The sequence below is a fragment of the Pelodiscus sinensis genome, chromosome 1 (assembly GCF_049634645.1).
Source record: "Pelodiscus sinensis isolate JC-2024 chromosome 1, ASM4963464v1, whole genome shotgun sequence".
Taxonomy (NCBI): Eukaryota; Metazoa; Chordata; order Testudines; family Trionychidae; genus Pelodiscus; species Pelodiscus sinensis.
In genome coordinates, this window is record NC_134711.1 from 71,740,745 (window position 1) to 71,757,816 (window position 17,072).

Below are 17,072 nucleotides of genomic sequence, written 5' to 3' on the forward strand. Positions count from 1 at the left end.
AGAGTTTGCATAAGACCTTTAGTCTGATATAGATTGTCCCTTCCTTACCTGGGACTTTCTGGTCTGGCAACATCCATGGTCCAGGATGTTCCTGGACCACAGAGCCCAGGTATAGGGAGGGTGGATTGCAGGGCAGAAGCATCATTGGGTGCTCAGAGACTCAGCTGGAGGGCAGAGAGCTCTGGCCCCTGTGGTCAGCCAGGCGGTAATGGGGCTCAGCAGCTGCAGCTGCAGAACTCTGGCCCCAGCCGCAGAGCTGTGGGATGGCAGCAGTGGCTGCCAGAGAACTCTATCCCCGGCTGTGGAGCTCCAACCCCAGTGGCATCCATGGCCTAGCAGGCAGCAGCGGGACTAGGTTGGAGCCCTAGCCGGGGGCAGCAGGACAGCACTGGCCATGTTGAGAGGGACCTCCCTCCCCTGGTCTGGCAAATCCCCTTATTCAGGACTGGTCTGGTGCTGATCATAAATGATAATTTGTGTAGGGGCCTAGTTAAAAACCACTTCATTTCACCTTCAAGACTTTACCATACTGAAGGGGAAGTGAAATACATTTGTAGTGCTTCATGAGGGGTGACAGCTTCTGACAAAGCACACGAGAAAACATAATGTTAAAAGATTGTGTGGGTTTAATATATGGTTACATAGCACTATTTAATTTACTACTGCTACTAATAATAATACAGATAACACCAATTGCTAGTGCCAAAAGGTGCATCCATTTCTGCTGCAGTTTGTTAGAGAATATCCCTCCAGTTAAATAGAATTCTAACATGTAATGTCAAGTACATGTGCCATCAACTGAGAATATGTAATGTGCATGCATCGTATTATTCAGCAAAGAAGTGGCTATAATAAGTGTGATACTTTATTGTACTATTTGGAAAGCTAAATGATTTGTAAATTCTTAGACTACGTAACCTTCAATAGAGTTTCAAATGTTATACATATCTTTTCTGTTGTTGTTTGCCTTTGAAAGTTACAGGTTGCTTTTAGCCCGGGCTTTCTCTCTCCTGTGAGACTCAGAATGTACAAATTTTAAAAGTATTATTTTTATTTCATATATGACCAAGAAGATCTGCTTTAAAATTATTCATGTACATTGGGAAAGGGGTTAGCTTTAGTAGCTGCAAGAAATCCCATTTTCAAATGAGTAGTTCAGTTAAGGTTAGAAAACTTGAAAAACCAACCTTAAAATAGAAAAACTTAAGAAACAACAAGTAGCATCTTAAAGACTAACAAAACTTGTAGATGATATCATGAGGTTTTGTGGGAACAACCCACATCTTCAGATGACTGGCGTGTTAGAAGTCCAGATCCAAGAATATATAAGGGAAGGGGGGGGGGGGGAGCAGAAAGGAGAAAAAAAGGAGGGGGAAAGAAGAAGAAGAAAAAAGGAGAGAGAGAGACAGTGAGTAGATGGTTCAAATAGTTACAAGAGGCTGATAAGAACAATTAGCACCTCCATTATTGGGTTTGTTAGTTAAGTCATTAGGATGTGAAAGGTAGCCTGTGAGCCTTGTTGATACTATTTGACTGATAGAGAGGCAGCAAGAGGGGAGAGTGGATGTTAGTCGATAAGCCCAGGCTTATTAGTTAATCATATAGTCGACTACACGCTGACATCCCTACTTTTGAGCCAGAAGTAAAATGCTTTCTTCAACTGGCAAAGCCATCCATCATTGTGTCACATGGATCTTTCCATCAACTCAAAGCTCAAGTTAAAAGAGGATCTGAGAAATCAAAAAGAAATGGTTGGAGGACAAAGCAAAATAAGTCCAAGCATTCACTGACAAATATGATATGTGGAGTTTTTTTTGTGAGACAAGAACTCTGAACAGCTCATATGGCCTCAGACTGCTGAGAACCAGAGATGGTAGTACCCTTAAGATAATAAAGAGCATTGGGAGGAACTCTACAAAAAGCTTTTAAATCAAGAATTATCTGTGACTGACAACACTATCAACTCCATCCCTCCACACCCAATCTGGGAAGTTCTTGTGAACCCAGAAAGGTAATTAAATGAAGGAGGAAGTTCACAAAGCAAGTACACAAATGCAATATCATAAAGCACCAGGTCCTAATGGCATACTAGCTGAAGTTCTGAAAATGAGAGGAGAAACACTGACTAACAAGCTTCATTTGCTGCTGCTCAAAATTTGGTGCATTGAAGAAATCCCTGCTGACTTATGTAATGTTTACATTGTCAAAATTTTCAAAAAAGAAGATAGGGCCAACCGCGGCAACTGTCAAGGCATTGTCCTTCTCTCCATTATTGGGAAAGATGCATGCAAGAATCTTACTGTAGCACTTGCTCCCTCCTGCAGAGGAACTACTTACAGAGTACCAGTGTGGCTTCAGACTATCACGCAGAACCACTGACCTGATCTTTGCAGGCAGGCAGATTCTGGAAAAATGTCAAGAACACCAGCAGGGGTTGTATTTGGCCTTTCTCAATCTGATCAAAGCATCAACCATGGGAGATTTTGGAAAATCATGTCAAAGTTTGCCTGTCCAAGCAAATTTGTCACCATTGTAAGACTGTGCCTTGACCAGATGACTTTCTCCAATCTATTCTGTGGCTCTAACTTCTGGACTCTTTGTCATCCAAATTGATGTAAAACAAGTTTGTGAACTGGTACTCACCCTTTTCTTCTATTTTCTTAGTAGCTACCTCCAAATATCCACTCTGATATCATATTCACTAGTTCCTCTTTGTTATCAGCCAAAAGGGCCATTTTGTCTGTGATTTTAGCCTGGCTGCTTCTACTAATTAACTCAATAATTAGAAGAAGTGGATTGGGCATACTGGCTTGTCTTCCACACCACCTCAGAACTCTATGAAATTCCATGTATTATTGCCCCCTTAGTTCATGATCCTTCACATAGCTCATTTGTCATCTCTACTTCTTTAAGTCCCTTTTCTATCCATCTCAGTATTCCAAATGTCAACTCCCAAGGAACCAAGATGTATGCTTTCTCATGATTCATCAGTACTGCATAGTAATTACATCCTCCATTTATCAGTCTTTCACATTTCTATGTCATTGCAAATATTATATTTATAGTACTCCTTCTCTTCCTCAAGCCATGTTGCTCCTTTTCTATTGGTTCTTGTACCTTGTATCAGTCTTTCTTCAAAAATTCTCTTAAGGGCTTTGAGAAGCTGACTTAACTGGATGATGCCTTGATAGGTGTGTGAATAATTTGCATCATTCTTATCCTTCCAGAGAGGCACAGTCAATCCCATTCTTCTGTCATCTGGTATCCTAGCTTGGCCTAATAAATCACATAGTAATCTATGAAGCTGTGTTACTCCAGTATCTTTAGTTGATCATAACAACAATTCTTATATTCACATTGTTTCTTCTTATTCAATGCTGCTTCTGCCTCCTCTGTAGAGGTGAATATCTTTTGAGATGTTCCCATAATTTGTTGGTGCTTCCATTTGCAGCTGTCTCTTCTCATTTAACAGCCTATGAAAATGAGGTCGCCAGATGTCCAGTATTTAACTGGACAGTCCATTTTCTGTGCTCTCTACCCAGTAAAAAAATTCAGAAAATACCAGACGTGCAATGTCCGGTATTTTCTGCTTTTCCAGCTGGAAGTCTAGCGTGGGCGGCGGGAGTGGCTGGGAAGGTAGGGACGCCATTGGTACTGGGAGCCCTCAGCTCAGCTGGTTGAATGCAGAAGCCTGGTGGGGGGAGTGGCTAGGGAGATGGGGCCGTGATTGGCACTCCAATTCTTTAACATCGCTTAAGCCTAGCTCTCCTGCCCATTATTGTATTCACCTTTTACTCTATGTGGCAATTTGCTTGATTTCCCTCGGGTGAGGCTCATTCTGAGATCAAGTATTCTCACACAAACATTTCTTCATATCTTGTGCTACTTTGTTTCTCTATTTGACAGGCCTCCAAACCAATTTCCTATGACAATTTTCCTCCAGCTTTCAATATCATCCTTCCTCAGCTGCCATTCTTATCTTAGCAACTGCCTTGTTAGCCTCATTTTTTGCTTGCATTTTTTATTCTCATGATCAAAATTTCTGAATTATTCATTCTTTCTTTTTAACTTCTTTTACATCAGACATCCACGACCATCTTTTTCTCTCTGAAAGCATATTTCCTTACTACTCATTGTGCCACATGTTATCTGTGCTGCTTTGATTAAACATTCTTTAAACTTCCTCCATTCTCCCTCCACTGACTTTTGTTCTTAGCAAAATGAAAGCCTGCCTTTACTTTTTGGCAAAACTCTTTCTCCCCCCCCTTTCCCTATTTACATAACAACCTATTCAGTTTCTTCCTGTATATCATCATCCAACCTAGTTTCTCAGGCTGCATTTTTTTAGCTGTTAATACTTTATATTGTTCTGATACATGTTTTCTTAGTATAACCTTTTTGTCTTTCACCATTTTCATATGTTCCGTTATTATCAAAATATAGCACACTTAGGCCATACTTTTTCCACTATAGCATGTCACCAGGTGAGATTCTTTTTTTGAACCTATTTAATAGGCTCACCACTGAGAACTCAATAATCAAACAGTGGTCAGCTCACTTTTCTCCTTCTGCCTTTCTTTCACCAAAGCCGGACTTACACTGTTCCATCTCCAGGGTCCCTTCATCAGCATGGCAGCTTAAATCTCTACTAACAAAGAATTACTCTCAGCCGTGACTGTGGTTTCTGCCAGATAATTTCTAAAGCTCTCCATGTCTTCTTACATTGTTTAGGAGCATATGCACGGCTACTCTCAATCTTCGACATTTTGCCATGCTTCGGTCACCTTTCTACGCTTGTGAAAACCTCAGCATCTCTGGGCTCACATGGGTACACAATTTCTACATTGTACATGTTTTAATTTTAATACATTTTGTATATAAGTTTACTCTTCTGTCAATGATTGAGCTGGTCCTGATGTCCCAAGGCATTCACATTTTTAAAAAGAGGCTCATTTTAAGTTACTTTAATAAGCATGCAGTAATATCCATAGGAATGCAATTTCCATAGGTTGGAACAGAAGCACTTTCCCCTCTTCAGCATCTTTGTAGATATTGCAGAGCATGTGTTTCTAAAGATCATAGAGAAATATTTTCCTTTTGTGTTTTCACTTTCCTTGATAAGCGTTAACATTTAAAATTTGTTCCATTTTGTTTAGGTTCCGAACATTATTTTTAGCGGGTGAACGGTGTGATGTGAAGACATTGGAATGGTCAAAAAAAGTCTTCAAGGTCCCAGTGTTGGATCACTGGTGGCAAACTGGTGAGCATTTTGCAATATTATTTGAAATTCTCTCCTCCCTTCTCCTTGTAAAGCTTTACAGATGTGATTCCTGATTCTGCAAAGCAATCACTACAGGTGAATCCTTTTATCCACATTACTGTCTATTTAAAGAAATAAGACCTGATGGAACATAAATATCCACTTATATTTTCTTGAGACGGAAAACAACACATGTTTAGCAAACAGTGTTTTAAAAGTAATGTGGAAAACACAATGCAGTGTTTTCTAGTACCTGCATTTAAAAGATTTAGCATCATTTTTATAATTCCTATATTTTCCATCTGTAACTCTATTATGGACTCTGTATACATGTGTATATTCCCTCCCACAAAACTTGATCCATTAGATAAGTTTTCAGATTTATTTTATCCACTCTTCAGTCTATTTTATATATGGGAAAAATATGGCACATAGTAGGCCTCTCATTTTTTGATCATGTTACTTTTGGACCTAGTCCAAAACCCATTAAATGACTACTATTGACTTCAGTGGGTACTGGATCAAGTCCTTTGATCGCTATGAGAGAAGCAAATGTACCAGTGTATGTGTAACTTTGTGTGTGTGTGTCAAAAATTCAGGTTGCTTTTGGTAGTTAGGCTCCACTGAATAGCTCTTTACCATAACTTTGAATGAGGTTTCAGGGGGGTAGCCAAGTTAGTCTGTACAGAGTTAGTGTGCCCATGTAAGCTCATCATACCGTCTACATGTTTTGTTAGTCTATAAAGTGCTACCAGACCTTTTGTTGGTTTTGAATTATGTGTCTGTCAGGGCATGTCTAGACTACATTCCTCTTTAGAAAGAGGGATGTAAATTAGACCGATTGAAATTGCAAATGAAGCCGGGATTTGAATTTCCCGTGCTTCATTTTCATAATGGTGGCCACAGGTTATTTAGAAAACGGGTATTTCGAAAGTGAAACTGCTGTCTAGACACAGTTCTTTTGAAAGAAAAACCCTTTTTCAAAAGATCCTGAAAACCTCTTTTTTTGATCTAGATGGTGGTTTCACTTTCGAAATGCCTGTTTTCAAAAGATCGTGCAGCCGCCATTATGCAAACGAAGGGTGGGAAATTCAAATCCTGGCTTCATTTGCAATTTCGATCTGTCTAATTTACGTCACTTTCAAAAGAGGGATGTAGCCTAGACATAGCCTCAGTCTGTGTGTGTGTCTCTCTCTCTCATGGTCTTTATTTGTTACATGAAAGAAGCAAATTAGAAAAGCCTTATGCTTGTTTTTTGGAGCTCGTTGTTCCAAAAATATTCCTTTCCGTTTCTGTGCATCACTGCTTGTTTCACAGATCTTTGTATGAGGCAGAAAGCTTCCTGCCCGCTCCATGATGGGTGGCATATGGAATAAGTATGAGGTAGGCAGAAAAATGTGTTTTTATAATTGGCTGGAACAGAGAAGCTTCCTTAGTTCTGATCTGATTTACCATTTACAATAAAGTCAGTCTAGGGGGCTTAAAGTGCAGCTTATTTGTACAAACATTTCAGAGCTTTTGTGAGAAATATTCAAAAGATAGTGATATTGTTTTTTACTTAATCCTTGTGCCTATTAGTTGATAAAAATAAAAGTGTTACAGCATGGAGATTGGACCTATTTTTTTCTCCTGTGCAAATTCAGTTATACTGAAGAATAGATTAATAAATAAAATAATCCATTTTCACTTCTAAAAGGTTTGAATATAGCTTGTGCCATTGTATGCAGCTAGTGTACCCAGGCTTAAAGAAAAGGCTCCCTGAAGTCTGAGAACAAACATATATCATTCCTGGTAGGAGACTGAGCGTCATATTATTTTTTTTAATGTAGAGAAATTTTATGATGAACCTGTAACTGTCAGTTGTCACTCTGAAGAACATTTTATTAAGAGGATTTCCATTGTTGTAAAAACCTAATAAGTCTTCAGTACATTACATTTAGTCTTAAAGTATACCCTATAGAGAGCCATTTGATTATGTTTGGAAACTTTTGAGCTTTGGAGCAAGACAGCTAATGCTAGATAATGCAGGATGACTTGTAATGTAAGCAGGTGTTAGGCAGTTCTTTTGGTCATATGAATCAAAGTACATTTTATAAATGTGTTACCAAGGTACAGGTTGAACCTCCAAAACCCAGGACTCCCTTGTCCAGCAGAATCCATGGTCTGGCAGGACCACAGGTGTTCCTGAACTAGGGATTCCTGGCTGGGAGCCCCAGTGGCAAAAGGACTGGTGGCTCGGAGCCCGGCAGCATAGCTGGGGTTGCGTCAGCCCTAGTAGTGGGGCTGGGGATGTGGCAGCCCCAGTAGTGGAAGTGGGGCTGGAGAAGCAGCAGCCATAGCAGGGCTGGGGGTGAGAATGTGGCAGCCCTGCTAGTGGAGTCAGGGTCTAGGGGCATGGTAATCTGGGTTGCTGGGGACACAGCAGCATGGAAGACCAGCGTGGGGCTGTGGGGGGAGGGGATGGCGGGCAGCTAGGGCCAGCATTAGGGAAGGGAGGCAGGCTGGGGGTCCAGTAGCAGGGGACCTCCCCATGTCCAGCAAATTCCCTCATTTGGGACCAGTCAGGTCCCCAGGGTGCCAGACCAGAGAGGTCTAACCTGTATACAATTTAATAGTTGTGAATTACTGACATTCTAGCATGTTGAGACTAGTTCAGCTTTTTAGGGTCTTCATATTGCAAGATTCTTAGGTTTTTGGGAGTTTAGGATATTCTCCAAGCTATAGTATATGTTTAAAAGAGCAGATTTGAATGTATTGCCAGTGACAAAGCAATATACAACACAGTCCTTTTTATTAGCAGTTTTCATAGGTATCTGTAAAACAGTTTATAAGTTAACACCATTTAAGACAATTTCTTATTTTCTCTATTAGTTGTTATTTGATCTATAAACTAGGGAGAAAAGAGACATTTCTAATGTGATTTAAAAATAGATTGACAATGGAGAAGTCCAGAGAGAAACAGCAAAGCTATTCCAGATGGCATGGGCTGCAGAAACAAAATTTCTCTAACAATTACGGCGAGTTGAGATTGAAGGACAGAGAGGAAACCAAGAGCAGTGACATTTATGTGCTAGGATAAAAAGGGACTGTGCTAGAAGATGGCTTCATAGAGATATTTGGAAAGCCATGTTAAGAACCAGGGCAATTCTAAATTGAATAAGTAGACTGTCACAGCATTGGACTAGCTGTACTTGTGCTTTCTCTGTTATCTCTCTGTGCCCCTTGTTGGTGTTTGGTTTTTTGATATTACTTGTCTTGGGATGAATCTGGCATTTCTTCCCCCTTAGACTAGTACCCAGCTATATTACCTCATGTGTACCAACCACTTTATCACCTTACAGGTACAACTGAGTTTTGGGCACCTGCGTTTCCTCCCTCTGGAAACCAGCAATGGTGATTCACAACCCTTCTTAAAACAAAGTAATTGTATTTAGCAATTGGAACAAAGCATTAGAGAAAAATTGATTTAAAAACACCAAACAGCCTCCCTGCATGTCTTGTTTAATCTAATTGTACACTCTGCTACAAGCCAAATTCGAACAGAACAGAACAAAACCAACTTACTTTGTCAGAAGGCGAATATTGTGTTCTCTGTGAACATGTGTCTCTGTCTGCCTGGGTCTGGTAGTAAAGGCTACTACCTCTGATATTGTCTCTTAATTGCCCTGAAGTGGAACCTTTCTGGTGACTTTTAGAAAGGGCCACCTCATTCTTGCCTGAGGTAGTTAAGCAGGCTCCCCTACTGAGACAGGTCCCTAGTGTAAAATATCCACCTCCATATATTGCCATACTCGTGGCAGATCCAGATGCACTGTTACTCACTGCCTTGTGTGACAGGGTGAGGAGAGGTATCCAGTCTGTGGAACTCAGAATTGGAAGGACAAGAAAAGACTTTTATTATTCAAGGGCACGAGGAAGTGAATGCCTTAAGATTTTAGCCTAAATAAAGCCAAAGTATTAGCACATACAAACAGTGGGGATTAGTTGGGATTGGTCCTGCGTTGGACAGGGGGTTGGACTTGATGACCTCCTGAGGTCTCTTCCAGCTCTATGATTCTGTGACAGAGATAGGCAAATTGGTAGATATGAAGCTTCAAGTTGAGGTGCCTAACTGGACAATGACTCAATCACTTTCAGAGGATCCAGATACTTAGCTTGCTGAAGTGGATCACTGTTCCTGATTTTGGGCTTCTGGTCATGTTGTCCAGCTGCAGATCTGCTTTTGACATCCCTGTTGACAGTGTGAACTCCACAACCTTATGAACTAGGTCCTGAAATTAGTGCTGACTTCCCCCACACCTCTCTAGCAGTTCCTGGACATTTCTCAGGCTTTGTCTACACTTAGAAGTTTAAAGTGCAGCCATGGCAGTGCTTAAAATTGAGAGACTACGTCTACACTACAGGCTTCTTGCACAAGAACTGTGTTGTGCAAAAAGTTCTTGTGCAACAGCACGTCCACACTGCCATGTGCTTTTGCGCAAGAGATGTGCTTTTGTGCAAGAGCGTCCATAGCAGTGTGTATGTTCCCTTGCGCAAGAAACCCCTATGGCTAAAATGGCCATCAGATCTTTCTTGTGCAAGAAACCCCTGTTCCTATTCACGCTGCCTTCTTGCATGGGAGGATTTATTCTTCATGGGGAGAGGGATAACTGTTGTGCAAGAAGCCCTCTTTTCTGATGCTTTACTGTAAATTTACTTGCACAAGAACGTGCATGCAGTGTAGACACTCTGCAAGTTTTTGCACAAGAACGGCTGTTCTTGCACAAAAATCCTGCAGTGTAGACATAGCCAAAGTGTGGCCATAGCATGACAGCTGGGAGAGAGCTCACCCAGCACTCTGCGTAAATCACCTCACCAAGAGGAGTATCTCCCAGCTCTGCAGCCTGGTTCGCACTGGACTTTTATAGCACTGTAACCTGCTGCTTTCAGTCAGGGTGGTTTTTTACACCCCTGAGCCAGAAACTTACAGCGCAGTAAAGTGCCAGTTTAGACTTAACTTCAGCAACCCACCAAATGTCCACAGTTTGCTTCCTCAAGGATATACAGTAGTGAAAGTCAGCAGCCACACAGACTTTGCACAGGATTTAAAAAAACTATTAATTTTCACTTAGTGGCATGAGAAATAAATACATGTCAGGTTCCTCTCCATTCTGGAGTGTTCTTTGCACTTGGGCATAGTTCAGCTGTGTGCCCAGGATCCTTCCTCTATGCTTGTAGTTCCACCTTTTTCTGGCTTTGATGGTCCTCTGCTACAAAAACATTCCAGTCTCTTCCTCTCTTCTGTCCCAACCTTCCTATCCCTCCAAAAGCCTTCCCTTTTGTTCCTCTTAAGGATCCTTTTTTAATTCCCCTGCTTAGTTAACTCTTTTCCTCTGCCCTGTTTGTGGGATGCATTTGTATTATTTTAGGTATGACTTATGTAGTAGGTAAAATGTGGGTGGAAGTGAGACAGTGTTTTGTTACTGTAAAGATGCTGTGAGGTCTCATTGGATTGTTGGGAACCATGCTGGAGCATGTCCTTCCTCAGCTGCTGACTGTTGAACAATTTGGAGACTTTCCAGCTGGAGGAGATTTCATCCAGGCTCGCTGAAGTTGCCAAGAAAGGTCTTTCCATACTTCAGAGATGGATCCATCAGCAATGATGGAGGACAGGATACTTCCAACAAAGGAACAGAGGGAGGGTACTTCCAAGTAAAAATTTATAGGGAACCTAAATTTAAGACAGCATATCAGTTGTTTGGTCATAGTGCAGTTGTTAAGGTTAACAACTCTCTATCATTCCTGGTTTGATAGGGTGGACTATTAGTTCTTTAAAGGGTATGCTGCTTGTAGTGGATTCCACATTTACAGAGATATTCCATGATACATAATTCATAACATCTTTGTAACATCAAGCATAATTCTTCATAAGTTCTACAGACATGTTCCCCAAATTGCCATGAAAAGAAGAGGGAGCTCAAAATCAAGGTAATACTAAAGTTTCAGGCACTGGAACAAATAAACAGACCCCTCTTGCTCAAGAGAAATCATTGTCTTTAAAATGTTTAGTTGGATTATTTTAGGATGAAGTCACAGATTTACTTTCCCGAAAGATGCAGGAGAGAATAAAAAAAGCGTTATTAAAGGGGTCAGTTATTGAAAAACTCAGCATTAGCAGCAGGAGTTGTATTAAGGGTTCAGTTATGTAACATAGCAAGTTATTTGTACTGTTATAAGTGTTGAGGAAGTAGGAAAAATGTATGTAAGAGTAAGTTAGAAAATGGGATGGGATAGCTTTCCTCCAATTTAAAATTTGTTATTGAAGGAAATATTTCCCACATAAAATAGCAGATAACTTTGTAGCCTGCCACACTTTAGGTATTGTTTAAGGCCAGTATTTATTCTAGCATATTTCTTTTCAAGCCAACTGAGGCTACAACTGACATTTACATTACTCTGTTCTTTTTTTTCTTTGTTTACTTTTATGTCTATAGTTTATGAATAGAAAGCAGTCAGCCATTGTGCAACTTACTGCTTTCTCCTATCTGTGCATTCTATTTTGATGCTTGGTTTCAGCAATACTGTATGTGAGATATTTCATTCCCAAATCTCTGTGTTATGTTTTGATTGTTAGACTATTCATTAACTAAGTGCATGGTCATCAAGTGTTAGAAAAAATGATCTATTTTGTAAGAAAATTAATCCATGGCAAACAAGCCAATTCCAAATAAAAAACAGTAAAAATGGTAACTTTTTATCTTAGTGCAGGTAACTCCTATTGTATTTGAATAACCATTGAGCTCAATTATTGCTTGTTGTGTGCAAGGTTTAAAACTAAGGATGTCCTTGTAGATGTGTGAAGGTTTCTGGCTTTTAATAATCTGGCAATATGTTTCCCACTTACTTGAGAATCTAACATTTCCAGTGTATTGTTCTGAGTCAGGAAACTGCAAGAGGAGACCAGCTACTTATGAGATACTCTGTGAGGGGTGGTAGCATTGTGATTCTGGCCTGAATGTTCTCTGCATCAGCTGTGCAGCTGAGTTGTAGTCATTCTTTTCCTTTTTTCTTCACTCTGCTCAGATTAATACAGTGAAGGAATGAGAGGCAATAATGAGGTTGGTGATTCTTGTATAGTGGGAATATCCTTTGTGGAGAAAGGGAACATGGACGGAGTGATGGGGTTTAGAGATTAGTAACATGGAGTTGAGAAGCAGTTCAACTGTCATAAAGGACAGAAAATGAGTCTGAAGGATGACGGATGCTGAAAAGCTGACGAAATATAACAAGCAGAAACAGGGAAAAAAAGTTCAATGAAAGAAGAGAAAAGGAGAATAAACACAAGCAAGACATATATAGGTAGATTTATTAAAACATTGTAATATGCTCTAGGTTCCTCTGCCCATATATTGAAAAGCAAAATTAACACACAAAGACAAAAATAATGCAGCAGCCTCCTAAAAGCCAAGAATGGGATTACTTACAAACACACAAAAACAAACCTCTACTTCCTTACTGTAAGCCTTAATGTGCAAATCTCCATTCCCAAATACTCGAGAAAATATCTGGGTGTGCAAAGCACTCTGAAGTCCAACAGATATGGGCTATTTTAGACTTGAAGGTAAGTATGTTCCCGGGCACTCATTAATGGATCTCAAAATCAATGTGTTGTTTCAGGCCAATTCCACAAGCCAAATACACAGGGAAGGATTGGAACTTAACTTCATTTACAAGCTGGCTCACATGCGACCTTCCACAACCTAATGACTTAACCAACCAACCAACCAACCAATGGGTGCTCAGAGAGATGCAAATTGTTTTTATCAGCTTCTTGTAACTTGAACAATCCAATTCACTATTTTTTTCTCTTTTTTCCCCCCTTTTTTTCTTTTCTTCCCCTCCTTCTCCTCACCTCGCCTTCCCTTATTTACTCTTGGATCTGGTCTTCTAATACTCCAATCATCTGAAGAAGTGGGTTGTACCCACGAAAGTTCATGATACCATCTACATGTTTTGTTAATCTTTAAGGTGCTGCTAGTCTATTCGTGGTTTTTTAAGTTTTTTCAGTTACAGACTAACTTGATTACCCATCTGAACCAAAGACATGGGGCCCTCATGGGAAAGCCCTGCCATCAGCTCACTCTCTTTGAAATCCAAGGGAATTCAATCCACGCTAATGCAGCCACATCTCAGAGAAAGAGAAGCTCTGTATGCATGTAGGATGGTATAGAAAGAAAAAAGATGAAACCCTGAAGGACCTTTCTTTGCCTGTGATGACTACCTGGAACCTTTTTAGGAGGTAGGAATAAAGTCTGTGAACCCTAATGGAAGGAAATGGGGCAAGTGAACAGTTGCCTCATGGCCAAGGATATTTACGAGAACTAGTGCTCGGATAGTATCAGTATGGATACCTGATTTTTATCTACTTGGCAGGAGACCATCTAGCAAGGTACCCAGAATAGTCTACAGCCTGTCCCCACGTTGACAGAAGTTAGGAAGATTTTGTACGTCAAAATGATCTGAGAGTTGTTTTGCCACAATCATCTTAATAAAAACGGAAAATTTGTGATGTTAGGAAAAATCTGTCTATATCATCAGCATTTGAGTGATGGCTTCACAACAACTTTCTTGACTGAAATTAGGTACCTGCCCTACATAGGGCACTGGCCAGAGTTGCTGCTGTTCCTTGCTTGTCTTGTCCAGTAAAGAAGCGCCTAGCTGCAAAGCACAGATTGGAGCACAAAATAGACCTAAGGTTTCTAGTATCTCAGGGAGCATCATTGGCCTAAACTTAGCAAGAAAAGGCTTAATTGCTTTGTATCTACTGAAGTGTATATTTCAGATCCGTCAATTTTCTCTTCAAAGTAACATGCAATTTCCTTGCAATGGGAGGTACTTGCATCATTTGGAATAACCAACACTGTCCTTTATGTGACACAACTCTACTGATAAGTCAATGCTTGGTGGAAAAAATTAGTCTTATTTGCCTCATGCACAACCACTGCATAAAGGATCAACAATTGTTACAGTACTATTGGTCAGATCCAGCCCACTTTCATTGGTATTTTAGACCTCTTTTCTTCTTGCTTTCTTTGTCATAGTGTAGTCAGAAAAGATGATATCTAGGGAAAGAGTCATTTAATTAATAATACTTCTTTTGTCTTTTTAATTGCTTTTATAGAAAGTCTTATGAAAAAATATGTTTATGTTTTATAAACAGAAACATTAATATATAATTTGCATATCTTAAAGGAGATGATTGTATGTTTTTGGAGTAGGGGAGGTTTGAGGGACCTACGTATGGATGGAAGTAGTGTATTTGAACACTATGTTCATCTTTTTACAGGGAAAGGATAACTTTGGTTTATGCATATATTAGTGCAGGTGCTTGGTTTTTGCATATTTATAGAAAAATAATATTTTGCATTTAAATAGCACTTTTCATCTTCAAAGTGGTTGTTCAAACATGAGCTAATTAATTCTTAAAACACCCCTGTGAGGTAGGTAAAGTGTTATCCCAGTTTCACAGGTATGGAAATTGAAGAAAAGAGATGACTAGCCTGGAGCCACAAAGCAAGTCATTACAGATTCAGGGGTTAGAACTCTGAAGTTCCTGTGCTCAGAGAAGAAGTTTCCTGTCATGCTTGCATATGTCTGTGTGTGAACGAGTGATGGGTAGTTGAAAAATACATTTGGGACCCAGCTTTGTGTATATATTGGAGTTTTAAGGGCTATTAAAAGAGTGGCCAAACTTACTGGTTCTCACATATGACAGTGTTCAGAAGTTCATGAGCTGCCAGGAGCCAGGACTCAGAGCTTCGGCCCTACTCCTGCTAAAAGCCCCAAGTCCTGACAAGTGCACCCTGCATTGCTGGAACCCCAAGATCATTCTCCCTGCTGCACAGAAGCTCCTACCCCATCACTTCACTGCAAGGCAGAGGTCCCAACCCTCCTCCCCTCCCATATTGTAAGCAGACATGCGAGACGGATATTAATGATAAAAGAGCTGTGTATGGCTTTCCAGTCAGTTTGCCCATCTCTGGAGAACAATATGCCTCTACCAGGTTTTTCTAGTTAAGCATTCCAAATAAATATCGTGTAAGATACTTTACCAAAAATATATTTTGTAAGTATGCTAAATCTTTTAACATTTAAGGATTATACTTAGTATATCCATATTTCCAAGGAGGCTCCCATTTTCCTTAGCATGGATACATGAGACAGTACTGAGAATAGATTACTCCCATTGGATTTTAGTAGAGCAGCGTTTTCAACGTGGGCTACAGACCTGCTTTAGAAAAGCTGCTAGCAGGCCCACACTGCTTTATTTACCTAAGGGCCCATAGCTATGGAGCCTGGAGGCTCCCCTTGGCACTTTTTTGCCATTTCCAGCCAAGAGGGACCATGGGAAGTGGGGGGTCCTGGGCCACCTCTTCCTGCGGCTCCCCTTGGCTGGAAATGGCAAACCAGAGGCAATGGGAGCCATTAGGCTCTTTGGTTATAGCCCCTTTAGGTAAACAAAGTGACACGGGCCTGCAAGTGGCTTTTCCAAAGCAGGCCGGTGGCCTACCATGAGAAACAGTGTAATAGAGGAATATAGTTATCAACCTCACCACCCCCTTATTGCTATATTTGAAGAGCTGATGGTTATGAAAGTTTGCATTAGAGATATCCCTCTGCACCTGTTAGCTATTCGGCATCTGTAGAAAAAAGAAATGTAATATTCCAATATTTTTTTCTGTCTTCAAAAAAAAAAGTTAAATAAAATGTCCTTCTCATTCTATTAAGTGTAAGAAGTAAGGCTCATTTGTCTTGTAGATACAGTCTGTTTAAAGAAATCTCTCCAGTTACAAATATAATGTCTGCTCTGGGAGGTTCTGCAACTTTTTAACACAAACTTTAACTGTGGAAATAAGATACCATAAATGGAGTATGTGAAACCAGTTTGAACATTAGGTATCAACATAGATATGATGTTTGGTTACTCAAAAGATGGTTGTAGTTTCTATAGAATAATCATGGCCTTGGGTACTCTGTAGCACAGGGCCAAATTCACTGTTAGCAAGCCCAAAAATTCCATGGCAAAATTTTCTTTACATCCTTCATTCTTATCCCCATTCCCTTTCAAATGTAGAGAATTATTATTTTAATTACTTCCGTTATGTATCATTTGTATTGCAGTAGTACATAGGAGCCCTAGTCATTGACTAGGACCCCATTCTTAAGCCCTGGATAAAAGAGATATATTTATAATAAAAAAAACAATAAAGTAAGAATTGTGCCCCTTGTATTATTGTATTTATCAAAGAGACTGTCCCCAAGATCTTAGCAAGCTCAGAGCTATTATTCATAGTTAACAATACTCCTTGGTACAAATATTATTACTGACTGATTTTGATCATGATAATTTTAGTGGATAATTTTAGTGGATGAGTTCTGTGTTAAGTCTGTTGCTTAATCACAGTTAATTCATGCAATTAACTAAAAAATAATCCCAATTAAAAATTTAATCAGAATTAATCACCGTTTTAATTGTATTGTTAAGAAATAGTATACTAGTTGGATTTTATTAAATATTTTTGATGTTTTTCTACATTTTCAAATATATTTATTTCAGTTACAGTAAAGAATACAACATATACAGTAATCACTTTATTGTTTTTATTACAAATATTTGCACTGTAAAATGATAAAATAAATTGTATTTTCAGTTCATGTCATATAAGTGCAGTAGTGCAATTTCTTTTTTGTGAAAACACAATTTACAAATGTTAATTTTCTTGTTACATAGATGCACTCAAAACCAAAACAGTATAATTCATTTGAGCCTACA

At 39.6% G+C, this 17,072-nt stretch overlaps 1 protein-coding gene across 4 annotated transcripts in view; it reads left to right on the forward strand.

Moving 5' to 3' along the window:
- The window catches only part of ACSS3 (acyl-CoA synthetase short chain family member 3), a 126,654-nt gene that overhangs the window by 61,121 nt on the left and 48,461 nt on the right, over positions 1-17,072 (forward strand). For all 4 annotated transcript variants that reach the window (XM_006118478.4, XM_025182327.2, XM_025182328.2 and 1 more), the window contains one exon: positions 5,157-5,260. In XM_006118478.4, the coding sequence (XP_006118540.2) occupies positions 5,157-5,260 (104 nt within the window). The remainder of the gene's footprint in view (positions 1-5,156; positions 5,261-17,072) is intronic.